The sequence below is a fragment of the Cercospora kikuchii genome, assembly GCF_019650295.1.
Source record: "Cercospora kikuchii DNA, contig_00006, whole genome shotgun sequence".
NCBI classification, from domain to species: domain Eukaryota; kingdom Fungi; phylum Ascomycota; class Dothideomycetes; order Mycosphaerellales; family Mycosphaerellaceae; genus Cercospora; species Cercospora kikuchii.
Window position 1 is genome coordinate 1,035,799 of NW_025408587.1, and position 26,036 is coordinate 1,061,834.

At 53.0% G+C, this 26,036-nt stretch overlaps 11 protein-coding genes across 12 annotated transcripts; 5 read left to right on the top strand and 6 right to left on the bottom strand.

Moving 5' to 3' along the window:
* Positions 1-100: 100 nt before the first annotated feature.
* CKM354_000932800 (uncharacterized protein) lies at positions 101-3,508 on the bottom strand (the record flags this gene model as incomplete). The annotated part of the gene is made up of 1 exon (XM_044804744.1): positions 101-3,508. The coding sequence occupies one exon, from the start codon at positions 3,506-3,508 to the stop codon at positions 101-103; it is 3,408 nt and encodes a 1,135-aa protein (XP_044660679.1).
* A 256-nt stretch (positions 3,509-3,764) lies between these two features.
* On the bottom strand, positions 3,765-6,424 carry CKM354_000932900 (uncharacterized protein; the record flags this gene model as incomplete). Its single annotated transcript, XM_044804745.1, has 4 exons — positions 3,765-4,587; positions 4,648-5,050; positions 5,107-6,264; positions 6,328-6,424. 4 exons carry the CDS (start codon positions 6,422-6,424, stop codon positions 3,765-3,767), a joined length of 2,481 nt encoding a protein of 826 aa, XP_044660680.1.
* A 986-nt stretch (positions 6,425-7,410) lies between these two features.
* On the top strand, positions 7,411-9,108 carry CKM354_000933000 (uncharacterized protein; the record flags this gene model as incomplete). The annotated part of the gene is made up of 3 exons (XM_044804746.1): positions 7,411-7,560; positions 7,610-8,538; positions 8,601-9,108. 3 exons carry the CDS (start codon positions 7,411-7,413, stop codon positions 9,106-9,108), a joined length of 1,587 nt encoding a protein of 528 aa, XP_044660681.1.
* Positions 9,109-10,634: 1,526 nt separating this feature from the next.
* Positions 10,635-11,177, top strand: CKM354_000933100 (uncharacterized protein; the record flags this gene model as incomplete). Its single annotated transcript, XM_044804747.1, has 1 exon — positions 10,635-11,177. One exon carries the CDS (start codon positions 10,635-10,637, stop codon positions 11,175-11,177), a length of 543 nt encoding a protein of 180 aa, XP_044660682.1.
* A 1,741-nt stretch (positions 11,178-12,918) lies between these two features.
* Positions 12,919-14,336, top strand: CKM354_000933200 (uncharacterized protein; the record flags this gene model as incomplete). Its single annotated transcript, XM_044804748.1, has 3 exons — positions 12,919-13,863; positions 13,935-14,045; positions 14,127-14,336. The coding sequence occupies 3 exons, from the start codon at positions 12,919-12,921 to the stop codon at positions 14,334-14,336; spliced, it is 1,266 nt and encodes a 421-aa protein (XP_044660683.1).
* Positions 14,337-14,560: 224 nt separating this feature from the next.
* Positions 14,561-15,899, bottom strand: CKM354_000933300 (uncharacterized protein; the record flags this gene model as incomplete). The annotated part of the gene is made up of 2 exons (XM_044804749.1): positions 14,561-15,596; positions 15,646-15,899. 2 exons carry the CDS (start codon positions 15,897-15,899, stop codon positions 14,561-14,563), a joined length of 1,290 nt encoding a protein of 429 aa, XP_044660684.1.
* A 569-nt stretch (positions 15,900-16,468) lies between these two features.
* CKM354_000933400 (uncharacterized protein) lies at positions 16,469-18,381 on the top strand (the record flags this gene model as incomplete). The annotated part of the gene is made up of 6 exons (XM_044804750.1): positions 16,469-16,845; positions 16,906-17,052; positions 17,128-17,167; positions 17,232-17,323; positions 17,405-17,645; positions 17,716-18,381. The coding sequence occupies 6 exons, from the start codon at positions 16,469-16,471 to the stop codon at positions 18,379-18,381; spliced, it is 1,563 nt and encodes a 520-aa protein (XP_044660685.1).
* Positions 18,382-18,490: 109 nt separating this feature from the next.
* CKM354_000933500 (uncharacterized protein) lies at positions 18,491-20,345 on the bottom strand (the record flags this gene model as incomplete). The annotated part of the gene is made up of 4 exons (XM_044804751.1): positions 18,491-18,658; positions 18,736-18,978; positions 19,042-20,052; positions 20,112-20,345. The coding sequence occupies 4 exons, from the start codon at positions 20,343-20,345 to the stop codon at positions 18,491-18,493; spliced, it is 1,656 nt and encodes a 551-aa protein (XP_044660686.1).
* Positions 20,346-20,899: 554 nt separating this feature from the next.
* On the bottom strand, positions 20,900-22,210 carry CKM354_000933600 (uncharacterized protein; the record flags this gene model as incomplete). The annotated part of the gene is made up of 1 exon (XM_044804752.1): positions 20,900-22,210. The coding sequence occupies one exon, from the start codon at positions 22,208-22,210 to the stop codon at positions 20,900-20,902; it is 1,311 nt and encodes a 436-aa protein (XP_044660687.1).
* A 326-nt stretch (positions 22,211-22,536) lies between these two features.
* Positions 22,537-23,404, bottom strand: CKM354_000933700 (uncharacterized protein; the record flags this gene model as incomplete). The annotated part of the gene is made up of 2 exons (XM_044804753.1): positions 22,537-23,090; positions 23,314-23,404. The coding sequence occupies 2 exons, from the start codon at positions 23,402-23,404 to the stop codon at positions 22,537-22,539; spliced, it is 645 nt and encodes a 214-aa protein (XP_044660688.1).
* Positions 23,405-23,817: 413 nt separating this feature from the next.
* On the top strand, positions 23,818-25,761 carry CKM354_000933800 (uncharacterized protein; the record flags this gene model as incomplete). Of its 2 annotated transcripts, none has more annotated exons than XM_044804755.1 (4): positions 23,818-23,848; positions 23,963-24,190; positions 24,247-24,531; positions 24,584-25,761. In XM_044804755.1, the coding sequence occupies 4 exons, from the start codon at positions 23,818-23,820 to the stop codon at positions 25,759-25,761; spliced, it is 1,722 nt and encodes a 573-aa protein (XP_044660690.1). The 2 variants fall into 2 exon arrangements, with proteins under 2 accessions (XP_044660690.1, XP_044660689.1); XM_044804754.1 differs by having other exon boundaries at positions 23,963-24,166.
* Positions 25,762-26,036: the final 275 nt, after the last annotated feature.

Genomic DNA, 26,036 nt, shown 5'->3' on the forward strand with positions numbered 1-26,036 from the left:
TAACATAGCAACAGCTACGACCAATTGATACTTCACGATATCTGCAATTGAGTGGTATCCAATTCTCTCGAGCCTCAAGAAGCCTCGAGCTCAGGCTGCCTCACATCTTCGCATCTCTTCTTGCTCTCATGAATGTCGGCACCCTCTGCGGTAGGACCTCCATCATCTGTTCCAGCCATTGTCTCGTAGTCGCTGGATCTATCACACTGTCGATCTCGCCGACAGTAGCTTGGTTCAGAGCTCTACCTTCGGCGTACGCGGCATCAACCATTTCTTGCTCTTTCTTCTTCCTCTCTTCATCGTCCTTGATAGCTTCTAGTTCTTTCCTGTACGCAAGCTTCACAGCCCCTTCAAGCCCCATGCCTCCAAAAACGGCATTCGGCCACGCCACGCACATACTGTTCCTCAGAGTTCCGCCTCCGAGCATAGCCTGTGCACCCAATCCAAAACCATTTCGAAGGACGATTCCCAGAACACGTCCACCAAGAAGCCCGAATTCTTGACTGTTGCCGAACCAGTCCCCGAAGCAGCGATATGTACTTCCTGCGCCTTGAGCTTCTGTGGAGCGCTCGAAATCAGGACCAACCATGAATCCTGGAGTGTCACAAAGACTGATGACATGCATGCCACCGAGACGGATGAGAAGGCGGAAAAAGCGGTTCACCTTCGTTCCTGATTCCACGTCGATTGCTCCGCCGAGAGGTGAAGAAGAGTTTGAGGCTATTACACCTACTGCTCGACCTTTGATGCGGCCCAGCCCCGTGAGCACCGAGAGGCCCCACTGCGGACAGAACTCGATGAAGCTATCGTCATCCAGCAGGAGTTGAATCACAGCGCGAATGTCGTACGCACGGCGATGGGCCGAGAATGGCGGTACTACTGTACGCAAGCGGAGGTGATCGGATGTGTAAGGGCTCTCCGACGGAGGGAGATGCGGCTGTGTGAACATCGCGATGATCTTGCGCACAAGGGGTGCAGCTTCGACTTCAGAGTCGACAAGTACATCGATGCCGCCCGAACGCATATGCACATCGATCGGTCCGATCTCTTCGTGCTCGAATAAGCCGAGACCGCCGCCTTCGATCATAGCTTGACCTCCCATGCCTATCGTTGTCTTTTTGCGCTGTGGAGCATCGGCTGAGCCACCTTTCGTAGCTATGATGATGTCGCAAGTACCCAGCAGAGCAGCATTACCAGCGAAGCAGTACCCATTCACAACTGCGACAGACGGTATGCCCCTTGCTTTGATCTCGCCCAGCAGAGCAAATGATGGCGTTTTGAGACCTGTGGTACTAAGGACGTCAGTGTCACCAGGCCTTCCACCTCCTCCTTCAGCATACAGGACCAGAGGAGCGGGATGAGCAATCACTGAGGCGAAAATTCGATCTAACTTCTCATGGTGGAAATGTCCTTGGGTGCCGGCAAGTACTAGGTAGTCACCAAGGACCATAGCGACTGGATGCGACTGCAAGGTACCCCATCCTACGATGATGCCATCTCCACTGGTTCGTGTGATGAGATGGGACTTCGGATACCTTTTCTTCTGTGCCGCAACCACAAGATCTCCAAACTCCACGAATGAGTTTTCGTCTATGAGCAAATCGAGATTCTCACGACCAGTGAGATACCCGTTTGCGTGGCGCTTCTCGACATCTTTTTTGCGGCCAGCGTACCGCCCTGCAGCTTTGCGTTCGTTGAGCTCTTTCAACTCCGGTCGCAATACCTCTGCATCCTCAGTCTGGGCAGTATCATTCGCACTAGCAGATGAATCGCCTTCATCCGGCATGATGAAAATAAGAGCTTCGCCAGAATTGATTTGCTGTCCTTGCGTAACTGGTATCTTGGTCACGACGCCGTTATAAGCGCTTTGCACAGAGTGCTCCATTTTCATTGCCGCGAGCACGACCAGTTCTTGACCAACACTGACCTTGTCGCCTTCGCTCACTTTGAGGGAGAAGACGACCCCGGTGAGATGGGCCAGAAGCTCCTCTGAGCCTTCAGGACGCTCGACTTTAGGTGCAGTCTTCGTTGCAGAGGTGACAGTCTTGGAGATCTTATCGGCTTTCGCTCGCAGCACTTCCACATTCTTCTGCGTGGAGCTATAGAGCTCCTCGACGTTCTCCTGGATGGTCATAATATGATGTTTGCCATCACGAACAACCTGCATATCTAGCAATGCCATGAGAAACGCCTGGTTGATCCCGCACCCAATGATAGTGGTCTGAGCAATTGCCCAACGAGCAAGCTGTAATGTTGAAGCGTATGATGAAGATGTCACGACGAGCTTCGCTAGGAGGCTGTCGAACAGAGGGCTCACACCATACTCGCGACCCCCTTCGATAGCTGTCTCGACTCGCACTCCGGCCCCCGTGGGGAAAATGGCCTGCTGAATGATACCCGCCTCGGGTCGCGCAGTGCCATCTTTGCCGAAGCTTTCGGAATTTACGCGCAGCTGTATGGAAGTCAATCGAGGTGGCAAAGGCTCCTGTAATACGCCTAGATCTGCCAAATTGTGTCCCAAGGCAACCTGGAGTTGCAGATCCACCAAGTCGACGCCGTTGATCTGCTCAGTAATAGTATGCTCCACTTGTATCCTTGGATTAGCCTCCATGAAGAAGAAATCATCGTTAGCTGTATCAACCAGAAATTCGATTGTGGCGAGACTTCGCAGCTTCACTGCCTGCCCTACTTTTACCGCAGCTGCGATGATCGCTCGCCGCAGTTCTGGTGGAACGGACTGAGAAGGCGCGATCTCTATTACTTTTTGATTCCGTCGCTGCAGCGAGCACTCTCGTTCCCAGAAGTGAGTGACCTTTCCGGTGCCATCGCCAAGTAGCTGGACCTCAATATGCCTGGCGCCTTTCAGATACCGCTCGGCAAACAAACTTCCATCGCCGAACGAAGCAGATGCTTCTCGCTGACACGCGTCGTAAGCCGAGCGAATGGCTCGCTCGTCCCTGTTATCATCGATGATGCGGATTCCACGCCCTCCGCCACCAGCTGCAGCCTTCAATATGACACTCCTGCTCGATCCTAGGCTTTTTGAGAACGTCAGTACATCATCAATAGAGGAGCCTCGATCCGACGCAGTTTTGGTGCCATCCAGAATAGGTACGCCGGCTTCTGCAGCCAGAGACCTTGCGCTCAGCTTGTTTCCAAGTCGTGCCAATTGCTCGCTCGTTGGCCCGATGAAGACAATCCGCTCACGTTCGCATAGTCGCACAAAAGCAGCATCTTCAGACAAGAATCCGTAGCCAGGTGCGATTCCCCAACAACCTTGCTGCTTGGCAATGTTGACGATGCTGTCTGCGTCGAGATATGCAAGCGGTCCTTCTGCGGAAAGGGCGACGGATTTTGTTGCGAGGCGTGCGTGCGTTGAGTGTTTCTCCGATGGTGTATACAAAGCCACTGTCTGGATGTCCGGGTAAAGTGAATATGTTCTGATGAGACGGCAAGCTATTTCAGAGCGATTGGCGATCAGGATATTGATGGGCTGATTCGAGGACATGATCCAGATGGCCACGTGAGACTTGTTCCCTGGATGGCAGTGGCCTTCGATATCAATCGTGAGCACGAGACCTATCTCGCGTCTACATTGTCTGCAATGTCGATGTCGTTACTGTAATCTGCCTCGGTAACGACGAGTCGCTGTTGTTTCCCCAGTCTCGGTGCGCGGCTTATGTTTTGTCCGCGCCGAGGTTTGTGGCCCGTGAAATTCCTTGAAATTTTGATGCAAGTTCCAATGGATGAACCACGACTAAATCTCACCACGCAAAGAACGCTTTGCGCTCCGCCTTTGCCTTGTCGTACACCTCCCGAACCTGTTCCTTGACCTCTTCACTCGCTTGCTGAGCAGCATACTTTCCCTCTGCTCTTCTGCTATCCCGAACCCGAGCACCTGCACCAGCATGAGCACTCGCCCAGATAGTCTTTGCAATTCCCTGTCCAGGATATGCCCCGAGTCCTAAACTTCCACCCAGGGTTTTGCTCGCGAGACTGCCACTCCCCTTCGCAACTCCCTTCACCCCACCCAGCCACCCTTCCTCTTTCGCGCTGCGAACCGGCATCATGGCCAGATCACGAACGCCGTCTCTCATGCCAAGCGTCACGGATTTCGCCGCGACAAGGCTGCCAGACTTCCAGTCTCTCACTTCACCGTAAGAGGCGGGAGTATCGCCCCAGATACGCGGTATATTCCGGAAACCCTCTGTTATTGCGAGTGCTATCTCCACGAAAGCTCCGCGATAGAAAGTCGGTATGATCTTGCCGAGCGACTTACCTGAAGCCAGAGCCATGGAGCCCGCGATCGCCACTTGATCGGAAGACTTCTTTCGTGCTGTCGTCGTTTGAACGCTCGATGTCGAGCTGGCCAGACTAGCTGATTCTGCTTTGCCTCCGTTGCCGCCGTTTCCTCCTCCACTGGGATCAGCACTTCGACTGCGACCTCGACGGTATTCTGCTGCGGGCTCGAGGACGACGCCAGCAGCGTCACCGATCATATCCATTCCGACGCCGATCGTGGACGATAACAAGCCCGTCGTAGGATCCCAGCGCCGGTTCTCGATGATGATGCAGCTTGTGCGATACCTACGAGCAGGGAGCATCAATACCGCATCGATGCAATCGCTGAGAGATTGGCACACTTACTCCTTCAATACCTTGGATTCCATGCATTTACTTTCCACCAGAACCTCTGCGGCAAGGCGAGATATTTTCTTAGGCCTGCCGTTGACCTTGAAGCGCCAAGTCGCAGGCTGATCGGGGAGAAAGTCGCACCGCATCTCGTCCGATTGCAAATTGTTGAGAAAGGACATTATGGCTGCGCTGACGCCGTCCTCTTGTCGCATTTGCTCGGCGATTGTGGCAACTGCAGACCGCGTAGCCGGTTCATGACAGAAGCGCAGCGCTGCGGCCAGATTCTTTGCATCCAGGCTCCTGTGAGGTATGGGCTTGGGTCCTGCGCCAGCAGTAGCAACCATGTCACCCCAGAAAGGCTGATCGCCGAAGAATGGTACGATGACTGTCGGTCTCGCGTTTCGTAGTCCGCATGCTAGTCGATCGTGTCAGCAACTGGGCTACATCTCGAGCACTTGAGGGCGCACATACCAGTAGTGCCTGCTCCTCCATGATGCACGACTGCTGAGACATGCTGGAACAACCATTCATGAGGACAATTTTCGAGCCAGAAGACATCTTTACCGGCGGGCCCATCGAGACGGCTCCAGCCGCGAGATATAATAGCACGGTACCCGCATTCCTCAACAGCCTCCAGGATCAGAAACGACATCGCAGCCGCGTTGTCCAGGACAATCGAGCCAAAACCAATATACACAGGAGGTGGTCCGGCCTCGATAAAGGCTCGAAGGCCATCGGACGGAATGTAGTCCGGGGCATCGCGGAAAAAGAACCCGGAGACATCGATATGTGCTGGCCAGTCATCAGGTTTCGCCATCAATGCTGGGCTCCAGCAATACGTGAATGGGATCGACAGATTCGATGCTAAAGATGGTCCTTCAGTCAACGGTACACGCTCCAGGCCAATTGATCTCCTCCAGGCGTTGATTACGTCTCCAAGTCCTTGCCAGGTCATCATCTCAACCACTGCATAAGAAAGGTAGTTGGCAAGTCTGGGATTCTTGGCGCCGTTAAAGATGTTCGCAAGAGGGTGTGGGAAGGCTGCCGTTGCTGTCCAAGGCATGGTGAACATCAAATGCAAAGGTATTCCTAATGCCTCTGAGCAGTGAACATGCGCAAAGCTGGGCGGATTGGCGATGATCGCGTCCGCAACAAACGGTTCGCCCGACAGGGGGTCTGGAGAGATGCAACTGTCCCAACATCCCTCCAGCATCTCAAGTATTGTTTTGCGCTTGTCAGAAACGTCGCCTCTCCGGATCGATTGAAAGCTGGGCAGAAGACCAGGGTTCTTCAACATGTAAGCCATCAAATCTTCTGGATCTCCGCCGATGGGATAGAACTGTAGCCCAGCTCCGAGCACGAAGTCCTCGAACTTGGCATGTGTAGCGAGCCTGACCCTGTGGCCATGTTTCTGTAGGCCATTGCCTAGGGCCACGAACGGCTGAACATCACCTCTACTTCCGACCACCTGAATTACAATGTTGAGTCGTACAGGGAACTGGTCTGGCGAGCCGTATCGTCGGTATGCCGGCGGAGGAGCGACTCCACTTTCGGACTGAGGTAATCGGATCACCTTTGACAGTGTCCTGTTGAAGTGCGACTGGAGGTCAATGTCGACGCGGCCATCCTCTGAACGGCTGTCAGTGACATTTCAATCTATGCGACGACATCGACGCGAACGGCTCAGGATACCTGTAATTGTAGGACTGCTGCAGTCCTCAGCTTCGCTGCCAACAGGCGTCCGAACAGATTTCGGTCGAGGCGAATTATGTCTGCTGATGTCGCTCATTATGCTGGACCACTCTCGCACTGACAGATGGTTGTGGAAAGAAAAAATTCATAGGAATTGACAATGCTACGTGAACGAAGGATGTTCCTTGTCAAGGTTAGTGCTGTCATGATGGGCCGAGACCACCCAGATAATATCACATTGGACGCTGTGGCTGATGCTAGATCCAACAAGAACGACTGCTTTAGCTGTGCAGCGCTAGTGACTTCATCGTCACTGGTGCATCTTGCGACAACATCTTAGCCACCACTGAGATGGCATGCTGATCTTGGAAGGCGCAAGAGTAGTCACTGTTCCTGACGCCTAGTTCCAGAAGGATTGTGTTAGACTGGCGCTAGCTGCAGAGTGCAATGTCGATCGCGGTGCTGGACCCTTAGAGGCTTGCCAGCACGGTTACCGTATTCACGAATACGCGTATTCGAGAACTCGCTTGACATCGCAGTGCTGTCCCGTACCCGACAGTCGCCAAATCTGTCACTTCAATTCAAGGCCGGGGCCGTATACTCCAGCATTTCCCACTCGTAGCCAATGAAATGGTCAAGCTATACCACTTTCTTGGAGCGACTAAAGTCGTCCCTGCTTCGGAGAATCGAAAGAGGCGCTCTCAATCGCCACGAAAGGTATGTGCTGCCAATGAACTCCGTGTTTGCTATTCTCTGCGTGCTTGTACGTCTCATCCCTACAGGTAGACGCGAGCAGTGGCTGTCTGACAAAGCTCCAACAAACACGCGTAATGACGATCGCTGCTTCACGGGACAGTCTACGGGGATGCCCGCCGAGATCTATAAGCGTGATATCTGATCCTTCAATGGCAGTGCAATCAAGCATCAGGATCATATGTGCATGCATCGACATCATGGCATCTTTGCTGGCGGAGCTCAAGTGGGTATATAAGGCCTTTGCGATGGCGACCAAGTCGAACCAAACGTCTGTAACAGTACAGAACTTTGAGAAAAATCCTGCAACTTGCTTTCGACTTGGAAATCATGCCAGCTTTCATTCGAAGCTGGATGGCACCCAGCCGCACCGCCGTCATACTCTTGAAAGTGTTCTGGCTCAGCAGCGTGCAGGGACTGAGCACCGAGAGCTACTCTATCGATCTCAACGACACCCAGATCACGACCGGCTTCCCACCAGTAAGCGGACTCCGCACTACAGTATAAACACAAGCTGATGTTGTTTTAGTGTGACGCTCTTATCTCCGCAAACCTCTCACACGCTGTACACCTTCCGTCTTCACCTCTCTACGATCCTCTGCTGGACTCCTACTGGTCGCTCAACGCAAGAAAAGCTCCATGGTGTTTCGTTACTCCAAGCACCGCATCTGAGGTCGCTCAAACTGTCAGAGCCCTTCAGTCAATTGATGGCGCCGGAGACTGGCACATCGCGATTCGCAGCGGCGGCCATGGAGGTGATAACACGAATAACATCGCTGAGGGAGTTACCATCGACTTGTCTCAACTCAACGCTACAACATATGATGCAGCGACGAATGTGGCATCCGTTGGGACGGGAGCGCGGTGGCTGAGCGTATACTCTGAGTTGGCCAAATCTGATGTCGGCGTCACAGGTGGACGAGAGGGCGAAGTGGGCGTTGGTGGCTTCACACTTGGTGGCGGGATTTCATTCTACACTGGCCGAACGGGCTTCGCCTGCGACAGTGTCGTCAACTTCGAAGTTGTGTTGGCAAGCGGCGAAACCGTCAACGCCAACGCTTCATCGCACTCGGATCTATGGCGAGCGCTCAAAGGAGGCGGCAGCAATTTCGGCATAGTTACCAGGATCGATCTCATGGCTTTTCCAGCTCAGAATATGTCGATGGAGGTGAGGTCAATTGGTATCGAGCACGCGGAGACTGTTTTCGACGCTGCTGCCGCGTTCGCTGATTTCAATCGGTCATTCCAAGACAATGCGATGCTCGCGTCCGTTGCGTACAGCCCGGTGTCTGGAAATATCACTGCATCGGTGATTGAGGTCAATGCCAGGGATGATGCCAATGCGACAGCGTTCGACGCATTCAACAGCATTCCGACGTTGGCACCAAGCAAGAAGGAGTCAGTAAACCTTGTCGACTCAGCAAATCGCTCATCGACCGCCTCAGCCCCAAGTCTAAGGTAAGTGGTGCAGGCAGTTTGCAAATAATCATTAGTTAGTTTACTAACCTTGTTATCAACAGGAATGCAGTTTCCTCTTTGACAATCGCCAACGACCCAGCCGTCTTGCGCTATTGCATAGAAGAACATGCCAGCCTAGTCGCTGATATGAACTCCACCCTGGGCCCGCAAAGATTCGCAACAATCACAGAGGTTCAGTCGATCCCAGCATATTTCGCAGACATCAGCGAAGCCAAGGGTGGAAATATGCTCGGCCTTGAGCGAGGTTCCCGCAACAAGACGCTTCTGGTATTTGGCGTCACTCTCGTTGGCCCAAGCAGTGATGAAGAATATCGCCGCGTCTATCAACGAGTGGCGGCTATGGGGAGCAGAATCGAGGCCTTTGCGAAATCTGTTGGCGCTAGCGAGCAGTTTGTCTATATGAACTACGCTCACTCCAATCAGGATCCACTCGGGAGTTATGGTGCGGCTAATGTCAAGCACATGAAGCAGGTCGCCAGGAAGTACGATCGCAAGGGCTTTTTCCAGCGAAGGGTACCAGGAGGGTTCAAGATCAGCAGAGTGGCTTGAACTTCAGTGTCTTGCTGACCGATCAGAGGAGTTATCCGGCTGGATCAGTGTTGTTGGTGAAGACGGTGTTACTCTGACTGATCACGAACCGGGTACAATCCTGATGTGGTGCTCTCCCTGGCTTCAAGTTGGAAAGTGGATAAAGTGCACGATCCATGCAAAACTCGACTGCACGCAAATTTGGCACTAATAAAGATCATCTAGATTGAAAAGCATTCGCGATTCAAGATTCATATAGAGTGGTTCAAGAAAATGTATCAAGGATGACTCAGCCGCGTAGCGCTACCTATTTGCGCCTATCCTGCTGCCTGTTTCATTGGTGCCTGCACCATTGGCACTCAGCTCAACTTCGCCCATAGAATTCCTTCTAGCCAGACGTTCTAAGGAGTTTCGACGCGCAAAGCGTTCTGTGATGGTTGCACATCGAGAAGGCACATGGGGAGAGCATGATGACATTGAACAATCAACTTGGCTGCATCAGATTCTGCTCTCTTCATTTGTGCCTGGGCTTTCAACTCTAGCCCTACTTGCCCTTAACTCCATCGAAGAAGTAGAGACCAGGATGCAGAGAGTGAACGATTGGCTCAACCCTGCTACACCTCCAGTCCGTATCGACGGCGGGCCTTGGACAGGAGCTCCTGAAGATGAAGGCCATCTCCCTTTCTCTGACCCATACGACGAGCCTCTCCCAGCAGTCAGAACCGAATTCACGGGAGGTGCGACGATTGTATATGGCTGGCCTTCAACTGGTGGCGTTTGGGTACATGAGAATTGCTACGCAGTCGAGCTTGACTTCCTGGGCGTTTCGCGTTTCGCGATCACCCCAACGCAGCGATATTCGAAGGCTGTGGTACGGCTGGACAAATGGCGTTCCCGAGGGAGGCGTGTGGGCACTCCGTACAGTGGGTGCTGAAGATGCCGTTCTTGGGGTTTCCAGAATTCGAAATGCGCTTACAATGCAGGAAAGGTGTAAAGCGATAGAGATGTTGGGAGGCACGTACTTCGAGCAGTGGGAGGACATCAAATGGGAGGACCCAGCACCACACTCCGAGCCATAACTAGTGTGTGTTTCTCACACGCTGGTCGTCTCAGGAACTGCACTCGCAGCGGCTCCTCTGTCCATGCCATTTGTGGTGACTCTGTGCCCATGGCTCCACTGGATCAGACATAGCAAGGCGCTGCTCCGGCGGGCACCTCGATCGCGGCGAGACGTTCTCTTGAAAATGTCTCGTGGACAACATGTTATCCACGGACGCTAAAGCTCGTTCATTAGTAGAATCCGTCTTTGCTACTCGTGACCCGTTCAATTGTGTCAAGCATGGGCTTGAGAGATGGCACGTGGATGGATTGTAAAGAGCCATGGCAGAAGATGGTCGTGTTGAATACGATCCATGTGGAGCTGATCATCGGACCTCGTCTTGGCTGGTGGAGTGACAAAGCAACACCGATGCATTGATCTACCAACTTCATCAGACTGAACGCACGAAACGTGATACCAAACAATCAACACTCCAATCAGAACCACCATGGCGTCCGATCCCACCATCCCAATGCCTCCTCGCGATCTCGAGGAGATCGCATCTCTCGACAACGCGCTCGTCTTCCCCACCTTCACGGCGCAAACCGCCTGGGTGCTGGGCTCACTCCTCCGAACCCGCCTGCTCGACTTCGCCAAACCCACAGTGATAGATATCAGCCTGGCACACGGCAACCACTGCCTTTTCCATGCCGTGACGCATTCCGGCACAGTGCCTGACAACGATTCCTGGGTCGCGCGCAAAAGAAACACTGTCCTGCGGTTTGGGAGTTCGACCTGGTTCATGCACAACAAGTTTCAGGGCGACGAGCCAGCTTTTGCGGCCAAGTTTGGGCTGGGTCCTCAAGCGGGAGAATACGCGATCCATGGAGGTGGTTTCCCAGTGCGAGTGCAGGGCGTTGAGGGGATCGTGGCCGTGATTGTGGTGAGTGGCTTGGCCCAGGCCCAAGATCACGGGATTATCGTGCAGACCGTGAGCGACTATCTGCTGGAGCTGGGAGTCGACGTTGCGGAGAAGAAGAAGGAGGACTGAGTCGTCATATACCACGTTTGGAGGCCAAGCAGTCCGCTTCAGCATGCTACAGCGAAGAATGCATTGAGATGCTGTACCCCAGCTGAGCGCGTACAGCCTTACAAGAAGGGCCCATGCGGAGGCTGCGTCTCGCACTCACATGGCGCATACAGTAGCGCTCGAATATCTAGAGGCAGATAAGATGTCGCGACATGCTAATTGGAGTAAGAGCAAAGCAGCGTGAGCTGCTCGCATTCTCTCGCGGCTGGAATACAGGCTCGAACATCACAGTCCCTCCATCTCCTCTACAGCAAACCTACCTCAGGACGGCGAAGTTGAGTGAAGCCCGTCGATATACAGTGGTATGCAGACAGGACTCGTGTTCGAATCGTTATGACGGCTGGGACCTAACATCTTTGGGTGTTCGCAAATGCACCGAGTCGTCGCATCTGCCAAAATCCTGAATAGATCACTGGCCTCCCGGACAGCACGACCCCGGCACTCGATAAGGCATCTCTTTGCGCGCTTTCGAGACGGCAATGGGATACTCGTTGCAAAAATACAAGACGGGATCTTGCTGACTCTCTCAGGCATTCGCTATTATGGCAGGATGTTCGCCTCATCTCTGCTGTTCGCAGAATTATTAGAGCTTTGTCGATCCCACGTCTTTGATGATTAGGCGCATCGGACCTCTGGGAAGTCCGTGAGTCCACCGAGGAAAGCTCATCCGACGTGGAATTAAGAGCTTCAGCTCAGCAATGGCCCTTGCCAACACGAACGACTGATGTTGCTGCGAAGCTGCGCGCTTCAAAGGGATTGTGACGACCCCAATCGGCAAACTTGGTCTTAGACCGCTGGGATGCAAGTTTCCTGACACCACCTAGCAGACTCCTAGTTGTCACTGGGAACATTGGACTGTCGTTCCAGACCGGGCTTACAAACAGTCCGGCGGCTCAATAAATCGGCATAAGGTTGAAGCTTATATCAACATACAAGCCAAGGGGCGCCTGAAGTAGAGATAGCACGTGCTGTTGTGCGTGCAATGATAAAGCACGAAACCGTGGAAACTGTTGAAGACGCTGAAGTGATGAGAACTCAGAGGTGTGATTCTCAGAAACTATGAACTGACAGAGACTATATCTCTGGAAGTGTGTTTGCTAGTCAAACACAGAACAAAGGAACCTGAGTGTGCAGAGTCCTAGACAATCGACAGAAACCTGGAAGTTCTATTCCGGAACAGGCGACGCGCACTGCCGCATGCCCTGTTGATCCTCCGTCAAGCTTTAACTCTACGACATCTCAAAGAGTCCATCAGACTACGCGACATCAGACAGAGCTGCAGCCTTCAGTGTTCTCACGACAACATCGCCGGGACAGCTGTTCGTCGTCTTGACGTTCGCTCTTCTCTCGTTGCTGCTGCGCCCTCAACCAATCAGGAAGACTTTAGCCGCACCGGAGACTGAACTGATCTGCAGTACCACGCTACATGATGAGTGATCTGGGAATGCTCTTGTGTGCAGCCCGGAGAGCCGCGCATGTCAGTGGACCATGTTTCTAGTCTCAATGGGGTTCTCACACCGTCTATCACGGCCAATACCATGCTATCAAGACATGTTCCTAGAACCCCGTTCAAACTCAAACTTCGGATCAAGCGGGGTCGGCAAAAGCTGGCACTTGTGCAATGTTGGTATATAAATGTTGTTGCTGTCGTTCGTCTAGCTACCTGTCAAGTATTGGTCTCTTAGATTCGCACTTTCACACGATGTCGACTTCAAAAGCGGCCGACAGTGCTGTGGCTTTGTCCAAAGCCATCGCGGAAAACACAGCATTGATCGAAACATATCGCAAAGAGAATGGCCTGCCTCCTTTGGACCTCGAGACAGATACTACAAATGCCGCCTATCCACCGCAAATTGAGCAAGTCCGCCAACGTATCGTCCGAGATACTCAACAGCTACAAGAATTGGTATCTGGGCCAGGCGATCTTTGGCAGGTGGCCGGCATGCCGGAATCGATCCATCTGGGACTTATTCGCGTAGTCAACGAGTTCCGGATCCCCGACATTGTTCCTCTCGACTCAACAGTCTCGTATGAAACTCTGTCAGAGAAAACATCGATCCGCGTGGGAGTTCTGCGGCAGATCTTGCGAGCTGCCATTGTTTTTGGAATGTTCAAGGAACCTCAGCCAGGACACATCGCACATTCTGCTATCACTAAGCGTTGGGCTGGGTCGGAGGGATTACAAGCCTGGATAAAACTGCTTGAGGCTGTCACTCTCGGCGCCACCAATCTTTCCGCCGCACTACGTAACAATCCAGAAATGGACAGCCCTGCAACAGCGCCGTATCTGCTCGCTTTAGGCACCGGCGATTCGAGTTACTATGAATATCTTAATAAGAACCCGGAGAAAGCGAAGTTGTTCTCCAAAGTGATGAGTAACTTCCAGGCCGGCGACGGATACGATTCGAGACACGTTGTCAATAACTTTGACTGGGGGGCGCTGAAGGCAGGTCATCTCGTCGATCTTGGTGGATCTATGGGCGAGATTGCATTTGCTCTCAAGGAGAAATTTCCAGATCTTCAGATCACGGTCCAAGACCTGCCGAGCACTATTCAAGCTGCCCGTGAACAACCCGATCTCAAAGGTGTGAACTTTATGGAGCATGATTTCTTTGATCCTCAACCTATCCATGGAGCCGATGTCTATGTGAGTAAAGTCATGAGTGGAAACCCTGCCCAAGCCACAGTAACTATCGCTTACACCTATTACTCTTCAAGATGTTCCGTTGGATCCTGCATAATTGGCCCGATGCGTTTGCGGTACGGATCCTGCGGGCATTGATTCCGGGGTTGAAGCCCGGGGCGAAAGTCTTGATCGTTGACGAAATAGTGAGTAAAGTGATTGGTGGCAGCCCTACCCAAGCCACCACACGTGCGACAGAGACTGTAGCTTACATCTGTTACTTTTAGATGCCTGCGATCGGTACTGCACCCCCTCAGGTTGAAAAGAACCAGAGAATCTTGGATATCACCATGCTGGATACTTTCAATGCGAAGGTGAGAGAGCTGGAGGACTGGAAGGAGCTGTTTGCTGCAGCGGATTCACGATTCGCTATCGTTAGAGTCAAAGAACCTCAAGACTCGCGTCTGGGCTTTATCGAAGTGCAGTGGCAAGGTTGAGTAGGGAATAAACCGGATACATACTTCCAATGTGGTCTCGCCCGAATGATTTACGATACCTGCATGTCCCAAGGTAATGGCGAACAGCGTATGGCCCAGATCTCGTGCTAGAACACGATCTCGTGCTAGAACACGATCTCGTGATTGCGGTGAGGGGTTAGAATACATCTGAGAATTCCCGTTCTCATTTCAACAAATAGGAACCTCGCTTGTGCTGAATTATTTCACAGCCGCGCCTGTGTCTCGACATCCTGCTGAGTCACAACTCTGGCAAACGTTGCTTCAACGTCATGCTCATGGATCCAAGAAGGATCCGCGCGGCCTTTCATTCTCACCCTCAGCTCGTCGTCCGTCTCTGGTCTCCCGAGCCTCTCGACCGTTTTCTGGTTGTTTGCGTGTACGGTCGCCAACACCCGATCTGTGTGCGGCTTCCTGGTCTGCTCGTATATCCTCAGTGCCGCCGCAATTTCAAGTTTCGAGGGCTTTCGTGCACTGGAGTGAAAGAGATGCAATATCGCCCTGGAAAAGGCCCAAGCATCGTCTAATGCGAGAGATCCGCCAGCGGCAAAAGCTCCGCCATGTGCGTGAGCAGCGTCGCCAGCATACGTGACGTTGCCATTTCCATGGACCCAACTATCAAGAGCCGAGGCGAACGTATTCGGGTACATTCTGACGTTCGGTGTGGCTTCGATCATCTGTCTTACAGTCGGGTGCCAATCTCGGTAGAACTCCTTGAGGACCTCCAAACCGCCTTCAGAATTCCACGTTGAGTCTTTGTACGCAGCATCCGGTGCGTTGGGATCACTATAGCTTCCTCCGACGATTGTGAAGAGATCTTTTCCCAGCTTGGAGGCGAAGAATGTTCGGTCTGGTCCCCACCAATGATAGGATTCTTCAACAACTCCTGGAATATGCTGGACCAGCTTCGCATTGAAGACTGATCGGAAAGCGACCCATCCAGTCCATTTAGGTTGCGAAGATGGAACGAAAGAACGTCGAACTGCGGAACGGATACCGTCTGCGCCTAAGACGATGTCCACTGTTTTGGTAGTACCATCCGCAAAGGAGACTTCAACTTCACCAGTGTCTTCAAGTTGTTCGATGGCAACAAACGTCTTGCCAAGATGAAGTCGCTCAGAATGAACATGGGCTGCCAAGGCCTGTTGCAGATGTGCTCTGTAGAAGCGGCTCGTACGATGCCTGTACTCTACGGGGCCGTGATGATTGTCCACAGATACCACTTCGTTCGTCTTCCAGTGTCTGGTACAATCAGTCGCTGACTGGGCGTTCTCAAGTTCTCGTGCCGTACCGATAAATCATTGGATGCCCAGATTTGTTTCGAAAGGCAAGTTCATCCGACAGCGCTTCGTGAACGCCGAGTCTTTCCAGAGCCTTCATTCCATTCGGACCCAGCGCGATACTGGCACCCACTTCTTGGAGCAATGGTGCTCGTTCGTAAACTTGAACATCGATGCCTTCATGGCCTTGGAGTGCTATAGCTGTTGCGAGCCCAGCTATGCCAGCGCCAATGATGGCGATTTTCAGTTTTTCTGCCTCAGACATTGGAAGTTCGAAAGTTTGTGGTTGAATGCTAAAAAGATCACTCAGCAGCCGTCGTTGAGCTTATCTTTGCTGAAGCTTAGAGCTTACCCGAGCTCGAATTGCTTGATCGGCGGGAGAAAGTCGGGAAACAGCGCGCATAGTGTCTGGAGTGGTGACAGAGCAAGCCTTGAGCACGCAATATGGTCGTTGGCGTTCTTTGCTCACTCAAGATTCGCTGGGCACTGCGACTGCCATGTCAGCCAAGTTTAGAACGGGTCTTGATTTTTTCAACGTCGCGTGGTCCCACGCGACAACCTGCAGGTTTGGGCATGGCTCTACTGGATGACTACTGCCCGATTCGTTTGGTGTGTTCCACTCTCCACTGATAAATTGTTGCTGTGAGCCGATTCGACGGCATAGTGCAGCTCGACAGATGGCCATTGAGGATCCATATGAGGTGATCATGGCCGGAACCGCAGACGGTATATATTTCCAACTTGACATTTTCCATGAAGATGTCGCCCGCCCATTTTGCCGATATCTGAGGATTCGCCGCTGGAGCGAGGCGTCTCCGAACCATTCGCTCAACCATGGCTAAAGACAAGACCACGACCAATGCAAAGCCGGTATCAAGCTCTGGGGATGCTGCACCACCAAAGTTGCCAGCACGGTACGCCGACGAAAGCTACAAGCTCTTTTCGAAAGTCCAAGTGGACGAGCCAACAGAAGCCGAAGCGAAGAACATCCGCAACAAATGCGTGCGATGGGTGCTTCCATTCCTTTGTGTGGGCTATCACTTGATGTATGTCGACAAGCAAACTTTGGGCAATTCTTCGATCCTCGGAATCATGGAGGACGCGAATCTCAACAGCAATCAATATAATCTACTTAGCAGCGTGTTCTATATCGGCTACCTCCTCGCTGAGTTACCTCAGAACTGGGCGTTGCAAAGATTCCCAGTCGCTCGGTGAGTGTTGCCCCTGGACGTGATATTCTTCAAGGTGCAGAGATCTGACGGTGCACCAAGGTGGCTCTCAATCAATCTTATCGTCTGGGGCGGCATTCTGCTTTTGCACATTCCATGTCAGAACTTTGCATCGCTGTTCGTGGTTCGCTTCTTTCTTGGAGTGACAGAGGCGTGCATTGTGCCTGCTTTCCTGCTTATATTGAACATGTAAGTGATAGGCGGAAGCCCTACCAAAGCCGACACACGTGAGACAGTAACTATCGCTTACACCTAATCCTCTAGGTGGTTCACATACGACGAACAGTCATGGCTAATGCCTTGTGTAAGTAAAGTGGAGCCTTCCCAAGCCACCACATTTGACTATCCCTGACACCTATCACTATCAGATGTGGGCGATAGGCAACAGTAGTCCGATCACCAGTGGTCTGTTGTCGTATGGAGTGCTCTGGATCGACACTGGCGGCTTCAACCCGTGGAAGTAAGTAAAGTCATAGGTGGAAGCCCTACTCAAGCCACCGCATGTGAGACAGTGACTGTCGCTTACATTTATTACTCTCAGATGGTTCATGGTCATCACAGGTAGTCTCACCCTTCTCTTTGGTGCGGCCGTGTGGCTGTGGTTACCTGATAATCCTCTTGGAGCACGCTTCTTGACGATGGAAGAAAAGGCCCAAGCCGTTCTCCGCATCAAGAGCAACCATTCTGGCATCGAACAGAAGCACTTCAAGAGACATCAATTTGTGGAGGCCATGACAGATCCGAAGACTTGGCTGTTCTTCTTGCACGCTTGGTCGCAGGAGGTGAGTTGGAAGCCCTACCCAAGCTACCAAATATGAGACAGTGACTGTTGCTTACACCTATCACTGCTAGATGGCGAATGGCTTGACCAATCAGTATTCACTAATTATCAAATCATTCGGCTTCTCCACTCTGCAGACCACCCTCCTCGGATGTGTAAACGGCTTGACCGCATTCGTGTCGCTGGCGACGGCAGCCATCATATTGGCGAGGACTACAAATTTCCGAGCATGGTTGTCGATCGCGGCCTACATTCCTCCGATAATCTCCTGCATCCTGCTGCTGTCCTTGCCATGGAGCAATCGATGGGGTCTTCTCACGGCGATCTGGATCAGGGCCACTGGTGGAATTCCATACAGTGTGGTCATGATCTGGGCTGCGAATTGCTCTGCGGGCCATACCAAGAAGACGACAGTGATCGCTTTGTACCATGTTGGATATGGCCTTGGCAACATTTTGAGCCCGCAGCTGTTCCAACCTCAGTACAAGCCAAGATACATTGTGACTTGGGCCGTCATCCTGGGCGTTGCGTGCGTTTTCCCAATATTCCTTGTTGTGTATCTGCGGTGGTACCTGAAGCGGGAGAATGCACGAAGAGACGCGTTGCAGGCTCAAGGATTGATCAGTGAAGTCGGAATCGTTGAGCATTCTGATGGTGATGCCTCAGAAGAGGTTGTCGATGCACGACAGTTGGACTTGACAGATAGAGAGAATCTGGCGTTTCGATATGTACTTTAGCGTAGTGCTTCAGTATTGGATGCTCCAGACGTTTCTGTGCCAAGTCCAGTGAAAATGTCATTTCTCCTTTCACGACATGCGCTACTACACGATAGTATAAACCACTCATTCATTTCTCCAGGTAGAACGCCAGATTTCCTCCTTGAGCCTCCAACTCAGTGATACCATTGCCCATGAATCCGAACCGATTCTGCTTATTCCAATAACCAATATCGAAGTCCTCCGTCCGGAAGGCCTGCAGCATTTGCCGATAATGTAGGATGCTTCCGGCGTACATCTGTAATAGGCGTAAGCGGTAGTCAATGTCTCACACGTGGTGGCTTGGGGAGGGCCTCCACCTATCATATTACTTACGGCAGTGACGCGTCCTTCAGTCTTGTGATTTTTATACCAGCTTCTGCACTCACTTGACCAGACAGTCTTCTTAAGGAACTCCTGCGAATAGTCGTTGAATTCGCGAAGGACATCCGGTTTGATTGTGACCGACTTGATCCCCTCTCGGGCAATCTTGTCGCACCATCGAAGCATATAATCTACAGCGAAATCATAGCAAGCCATGATACTGCCGTGCCCGAGAGGGCTGTTGGGTCCAGTGTACTGTTTGCAAGCAAAATTAGTAAGCAGGATGTCTGCCATAGTCCTTGCGAGGGAAGTACTCACCGAGAAATAATTTGGCATCTGCGGGGCAATGATTCCCATGTATCCCTCCGACTCCTCCTTCCACAATTCCTGCAAACTCACGCCATTGACACCTTTCATCTCCCATGCCGGCCTGAACGCTACATTGAAACCTGTAGCACAGATTACAAGATCAAACTCCTCCTCTTCAGGCTCCGTATCGGCGGCCGGCTGCGATAAAATTCCCTTCTCCGTAAACTTCACAATCGGATTGAAGTTGCTCTTCACGTTCGCACTTGTCAACGCCTCCAGGTATCCATCTCCCGGCGTAATTCTCCTGCAACCCACAGGCCACTGCGGAATCAATTTATCGGTCAATTCTCCATCTCCACCCAATCTCTGCTTCATGATATCGCGGAACGCACCCCGCACCGCCTCCTGCGTGGGTGAACCCTTCATGAAAACGAAAAAGTACTGGTTGAACATATTCTCCAATTTCTGGCGCAACGCTTTGAGTTCCTCTGGATTCTCGCGAAAGCGTTGTTTTTCTTCCTCACTGTATTGGAAATTCTTCCCTTCGGGCGTCGCGTCCGCGAGCATGTTGGGAATGATCCAAGTAGGTGTTCGAATATATGTTGTGACATGCTTTGCGGTCTGCTGGATTTGAGGAAGAATCTGAATCCCGGATGAACCATTTCCGATGAGAGCAACTCTCTTGTCTTCCCAATCGACGTTCTCCCAGTGAGCACTGTGGACCATTTCGCCACGGAAGTCTTCTCGGTTCGCAATGTTAGGCCACTCCCAACGATTAAGGAAACCGGCTCCGTTGATGAGGACATCAGCTTCGTCGGTGATAGTATCACCGTTCTGTTCGAATTTCAGGAGCCATTTGCCTTTCTCGTCCGACCAGTTGGCTGCGACGAGTTTGGTGTTGACTTGGATGTACTCTCGCAGTTTATAGTCATCGACAGTCTTGTTTATATACTTGAGAATTTCTGGGCCACCGACGTAGAATGAAGACCAATCTGGATTTGGCGCGAAGGGGAAGCAGTACTAGGCCTATCTCTCAGCAAGATCTACGCGATCGTTTTGTGGGTATGTGGAGAACGTACGATATGGGCCGGAACATCGCAAGCGACTCCAGGATACGTATTTTCAAACCACGTGCCCCCGATCTCACTACTCTTCTCACAGAGGACCAAATCAATGTAGCTATTGTCGCCAACATACTTGTGCTTATGAGCCAACATGATATTGGCAAACCCAGCTCCAATCGCCACAACGCGAAGTTTGCGGCGAGTGAAGATGGGCTGCTCGACTACGGGTATCGCTGTAGAAGAAGCCATGATGTCTGAGATAACGACGAAGTGAGGTTGCAGTTAGATTTCGAACTATCAAGAGCCAACACGACGAGATATATACTGACGCGTGACACGTAGCTCATATAACTACGGTTAATGCACCTTCTCCACAGGAGGAGCTCCTGCCCACTATTCGGGTAGCACACTCTGTCTGGCGGAAGCAGGCGAGATCATTTCCTTGGCATGAGGAGGCCCTGCGATATCGAAAGTTTAACAGCGCGGACCAGCTCCGTTCAGGTACGAACTTCGATCTACCCCGCAAGCATTGCCATACAAGAACTATGCTTTGCCCGGCAATTCCCAAACAGTCGTGTGCTGTTTGTAGCGACGGGAATAAGTTGGAGCGAGCCTGCGAATCGAAGCATGTTGAGATGCTAAGGATTCTGGTGTAACGTGGTGAGCAGCGTTACCACTTCAACTCAATCTCACCTCAGCTGTTGTGCAACAACGCAGCGAAGCATATGCGAGAAGTGCGCGTGTATGGCTTTTCCCATGACAACAAATGCTGTGTCATTGCCGTGATTTCGAATTTTCCGACTTCACCCACGATAGAGGTCAATGAACTTTCGCTGCAGTCTGGGTGACTGGACTTCGACCATAGGCTGCACTGTCGTGTCCGCAGCATGCGGAAAAGTGGCCGATTCGATTATCTCGGGATTTCCAGATCCAGCTGATGGCGAAGTATGAGCTTCCATAGCGTTGGTCGGCAGCTGTGGCAAGCTGTCACTCATCGGCGAGTCACTCTCTGTTTGATCCACCTGCTCTTCATCTTCCACTTGCTCTTCCACCGCATCAAGGTAATGGCTCACATCTCGACTCTTTCTCATGTCCTCGGCCACCTCTCGTGCATCCACAAACTCCTCTGCTCCATCGTGGTGTGAGGTTCTCTGCCTGCCATAGCGGAAGGCGCGCGCACTGCTCTCTTGTGACTGCCAGTCTTCCTCGAACTGCTGGGGAGCAGGGCGTCTGATGGACGAGCCGGCATGTGAGAGAGTCGCTTCGAGGATAGCAAACTCGGCATGTGTGATTTGTCGGGCGCTTCCAGGTCGTCTTGTATACATCTGACGCTCCTTGAAGCCGTTTTCGGCCGGGTGCGACCGAAGAGAGCCGTGCGGTACAACTGCTTGAAGTTCAAACGCGAAAGATATTGGCTGATGTACCGCAGTCGGGAGTAGCAAGAATGCGACGGCAAGCTGTGACGAGTAGCGAAAGTCTTGATCGTATGACTGAACGGGCGCATTGGTTTCGTGATCCGGTGCGTGTCTCGAATGTTTATGATCCACGTGCGAGTATGTCGTGTCTACATTCGTGTATTGGCTGGCGGAAATTTGAGGGTTGGCGACCGGCGGGCTCGACGGGATATCGGTCGTGGTATTACGCGATCTCTCTTGAATGGCTCTCGCACGAACAGGCTTTCGAGCCAAGTACTTACCGGCCATGGCTTCTGATGTCGGATACATACGCGCCACGTTTCTTTCGGATCGAGAAATATTCAAGTGCTGCGCGCTGCCCAAAGTGTGCGAGGCACGGTGTCGAGGCGGCGTGGGAGCGCGGTCGTAGCTCGTGGGCGATGACAGTGGATCTTTCTGCTCCGGCACATGTGAGCGCAAGCTTTGTTCGGCGACTCGACTGCGTTGATAGTTGGCAGATGAAGCATGACGCTTCTCGCGAGCCATGACCTTGATTTGCAAATTCGGAAATATTGTTTGTTTGGGATGGATGCGGCGAGTCGGGTGTGGACCGCGGTTGTTTATTCTCCAAGTTTGCTCGAGCGCATCGTCGCAGTGATGGCCAAGCTTCACTTCCAGGCGTTTGACGCGCGCTAGCGCTGACGCAGCTGTCGCTAGCATTTTGCAGCCACAAGATATCAAGTCCGCAACCTCAGTAGCCCAACGGCCATATCACTGCATGCTTTCAGCAGCTTGGCTTACGCGCCTTGTTGTCAAATGTGGCGTAGTTGGAGGTCCAAGGCGTTGCCTCCTTGAAGCAGCAAATCAGGATGCAGGAGCCCCATCACCGCGAACGCTCATTGCTGAGACAATGGTCCATCTTCTAGCGCCCAGTCTCGGCCGTGCGCATGAGTCCAGCCCATGCACTGGGAGAACAACCACTTTTCGACTTCACAGAGGGTTTTCCGAAATCTACAATGGGTTCGCCAGAGTGCCATGCGCATCTCTCAAGTCTTGCTGGCATTTTCCTGATCCGTTACCGTCTCCTCAACACTCTGCTGTTCTTTCATCGCAGCAATCTTGTCGTCAAGGATTGAGATCTCCACTTCTACTTTGAGCATCTTTTCTTCGAGCATTTTTGCGTACTCCTCATTGGACAGCACTTTGAATGGAGTCCAGCTTTTCTCACTCATTCTTTGCCAAAAACCGGATCTCTGCGTCTCGCCTCGCTGTGGAGCCTTGAACCACGAATTGTACGTGTATTGGCCAGTGGCTCCAAAGATGGCCCACATGATGGCACCAGGGATGATGTTCCTCCTGCCTCGAAAGAGAGCACCCATGGAACCGCCCGACAGGCCTCCGGCGAGGGCCGTTGCTGCTATGAGCTCTCCCGGGGTCGCTTTGTGCTCGTCCGTAGTCCATGCTCGGATGATGGTCAAGCGTGTGTGGGTCAAGACTGTTCCTAGACCAAAGGTCTGTAGAGAAGTCGCTCCTGCTGATAGAAATGGTGGCAAATTACGAACAATACCAACCGCGCCGCCGAACAAAAATCCAGCTCCGCCTGATGAAGATTAGCTTTAGTATATGCTCAGAAATAACATCCCGCCGACACAATAATTCGTATTTAATGGAGCTGCTGTGAGCTAGTCCACTACAGCATTGAGTGGCCACAAGCACAATCACACAGATCTGCCGTACCTCTTGCAAGAAGACAAATGTTTGTAGAGGTTACACGTGATGCTAGATGGATGCGGATAGGAGATACATGTGCGAGACAAACGTACCCGATGCAACGCCCACTTTGAGCGCTGTGGCCAGGTCCTCAGAAAATGGATCCTTCGCAGGCGATGAACGCCCGCGCTGCTGTTCGCCCATTTAGATGGAACTGGCAAAGGATGTGTGATGGGATATCCCGTGAAGGGTGTCGGCAGCACAAACGAAGAGAAGTCGGATTTAACGACGTTCGGAGAGATCCCTGCCGCGCTAGTCCCGATTGGTGAGGCACGCTCGATAATTCGCACTTCGACACCACGCTGCACAACTTTCCGCTCAACCACCAGCGCCCTCTCAGCGCTGCCGCACCACCACCTTCCACCGCACTCCGAGTGATCTGTCCGTCGCTCGACCACCCCGGCGCTACTCCAGCAGAGCGCCGTCCGCACCACCGCAATCATGGGTACGCACGCACTCGCCCGCATCAACGACGTGGCCGAGAAGGGTCCCGCCCAACACACGCGATCTGGCCGCTGACATATGGAACCACAGCTCCCAAAAAGAAGCAAGAGAAGATGGCCTTGGGCGACTTCTTGACCAACCAATGTAGGCATCCTTTTCTCTCTTCATGCGCATGACGCGGCGAGCGCGATTTTTTTGGCGGCGAGGCGGCGGAGCGGGGCAAGGGAACATGAACATTCATACTGACACGCAGGTCAGCGCTCGGATCATGGGCCGACGAGATGGAGTCGGCGCCTCTGCCCTCCATGCCCGCATCCTCCGGCTACGGCACTCGCGATCGAGGCGATCGAGGCGACCGCGCCCCACCAGGAGAAGGACGCGCATTCACGACATCGTCATGGGAGCGCTCAGCGAGCGGAATTGGCGGAGGCGGAGGATTTGGCGGAGACCGCGGCGCTGGAGGTATGGGCCCGCGCGGGTCGATGGGTAGGTCTCAGCTATCTGCGAAGCCTGCGATGTGGGAGTTACTGACGCGTGCGCAGACGACCGCCCACGCTACGACCGCGACCCTATCCCATTCCCTACGAAGCCTCCGTACACAGCCCATCTCGGTAACCTGGACTACAATGTGACCTCTGTCGATCTCGAACAATTCCTGGCCGACTGCAATGTGACGGTAGTGAGACTCATGGAGGACAAGATTGACCGTAAGCCAAAGGGCTTCGGTTACGCAGAATTTGGTTCTCCAGAGGGCCTGCAGAAGGCACTCGATAGGTCCGAGACCAACTTTATGGGCCGAAACATCAAAATCAGCGTGGCTGATCCACGTACGTTACCCAGACCAACCTGCCTGGCTAAAATCCGACTAACATGGTGTAGCGAGAAATGATCGCGCCGACTCGAACAGAGACTTCTCAGACTGGAGCCGTAAAGGCCCACTTCCTGACCTTCCTTCACAGGGACGCCAGCCATCGCGCGGCTTCGAGCGTCGAGGACCACCGGGCGGCTTTGATAACATGTCTGACGCAGGCAGCGAGCGGGGACCAGGTCGCCGACCAGGTTTCTTTGAAGGCGATGGCAAGACACGTGACTTTTCGAACTGGGAGCGCAAAGGTCCTCTGTCCCCTGTGCCTGGCCAGGGCGCACCACTCCGTGATGGTGGTCGAGTACGTGAGGCAGGAGGCCCTCGTGGCGACAGGGGTGGCGCAAGCTGGGGTGAAGGTCAATCGGATGCCGGTTCAAGACCTCCCCGTAGAGAGTATGAGCGTCCTCAAGCACCCGAGCGTACGCCCACCGCTGCCGAATCGGACAACCAATGGCGATCAAAGATGAAGCCGGATGCACCAGCAACACCAGATGTCTCGACGCCAACTTCCCCAGCACAAGAAGCCCCCAAGGAGCGTCCACGACTAAACCTTGCGAAACGAACCGTGTCCACTTCAGAGGGTGGCGAAGCAGGTGGTAGCACTCCATCTGACGCCAAGGCCTCACCTTTTGGCGCTGCTCGTCCTATCGATACGGCTGCCCGCGAGAAGGAGGTCGAGGAGAAGCGACAGCTGGCAATCCGACAAAAGGAAGAAGCTGATGCTAAAGCACGAGAAGAGAAGGCTTCCAAAGATGCCGACCAGAGAGCAGCTCGTGCAGACCGCGCCGACCGTGGCCAGGCTGCAGAGAAGGCGGCCCCAGGTGGAGACGCCCGCGCCGAGCAACGCCGCCCATCTCGCCAACAGAACGGCGGAAACAGCTGGAGGGGCAAGCCACGAGACGGCCAGGACGGCAAACAGAGTGCCAAGGAAAACGGCGACGCAGCACAGAAGGAGCGGCCCAGCTTCAGCGTGCTGTCAGGCGAAGGTGAGGAGGGCGACCTGGACGCACCCGATGCCGACGCAAACGGCACTATCGTGGCAGACAAGGAGGTCAAGCCACAAGAGCCCGTCGTTGTCGCCGGCGAGGCTACTGAAACCACCGCAGAGGCCCTCGAGGACGATGGCTGGAGTACCGTTCCAGCCAAGGCCAAGAACAACCGCCGCGGAGGAGGTCGTGCCATTGCCTCTTAACGAATACGCTTCACGAGATTCACGAAAAACTTTTGTGTCTTTACTATCTGCATAGCGGAGTGGAGGCGAAAAAAGAATGCGAAACAACAAAAGAAACCGCAAAAGCGTCTGATTGTCTACTGGTCTGTTCAGTCTCCTGATCTGCACGTATCGTGCGTCTGACTCAGAAACGGATGTCGACTGCAGAGACAGGAGGTAGAGGAGCAGGAGAAGAGAGATCCGATTACACTTGATGGCGTTGTGTACTGTCGGGCTGGGCTGGGTATACCTTAGTG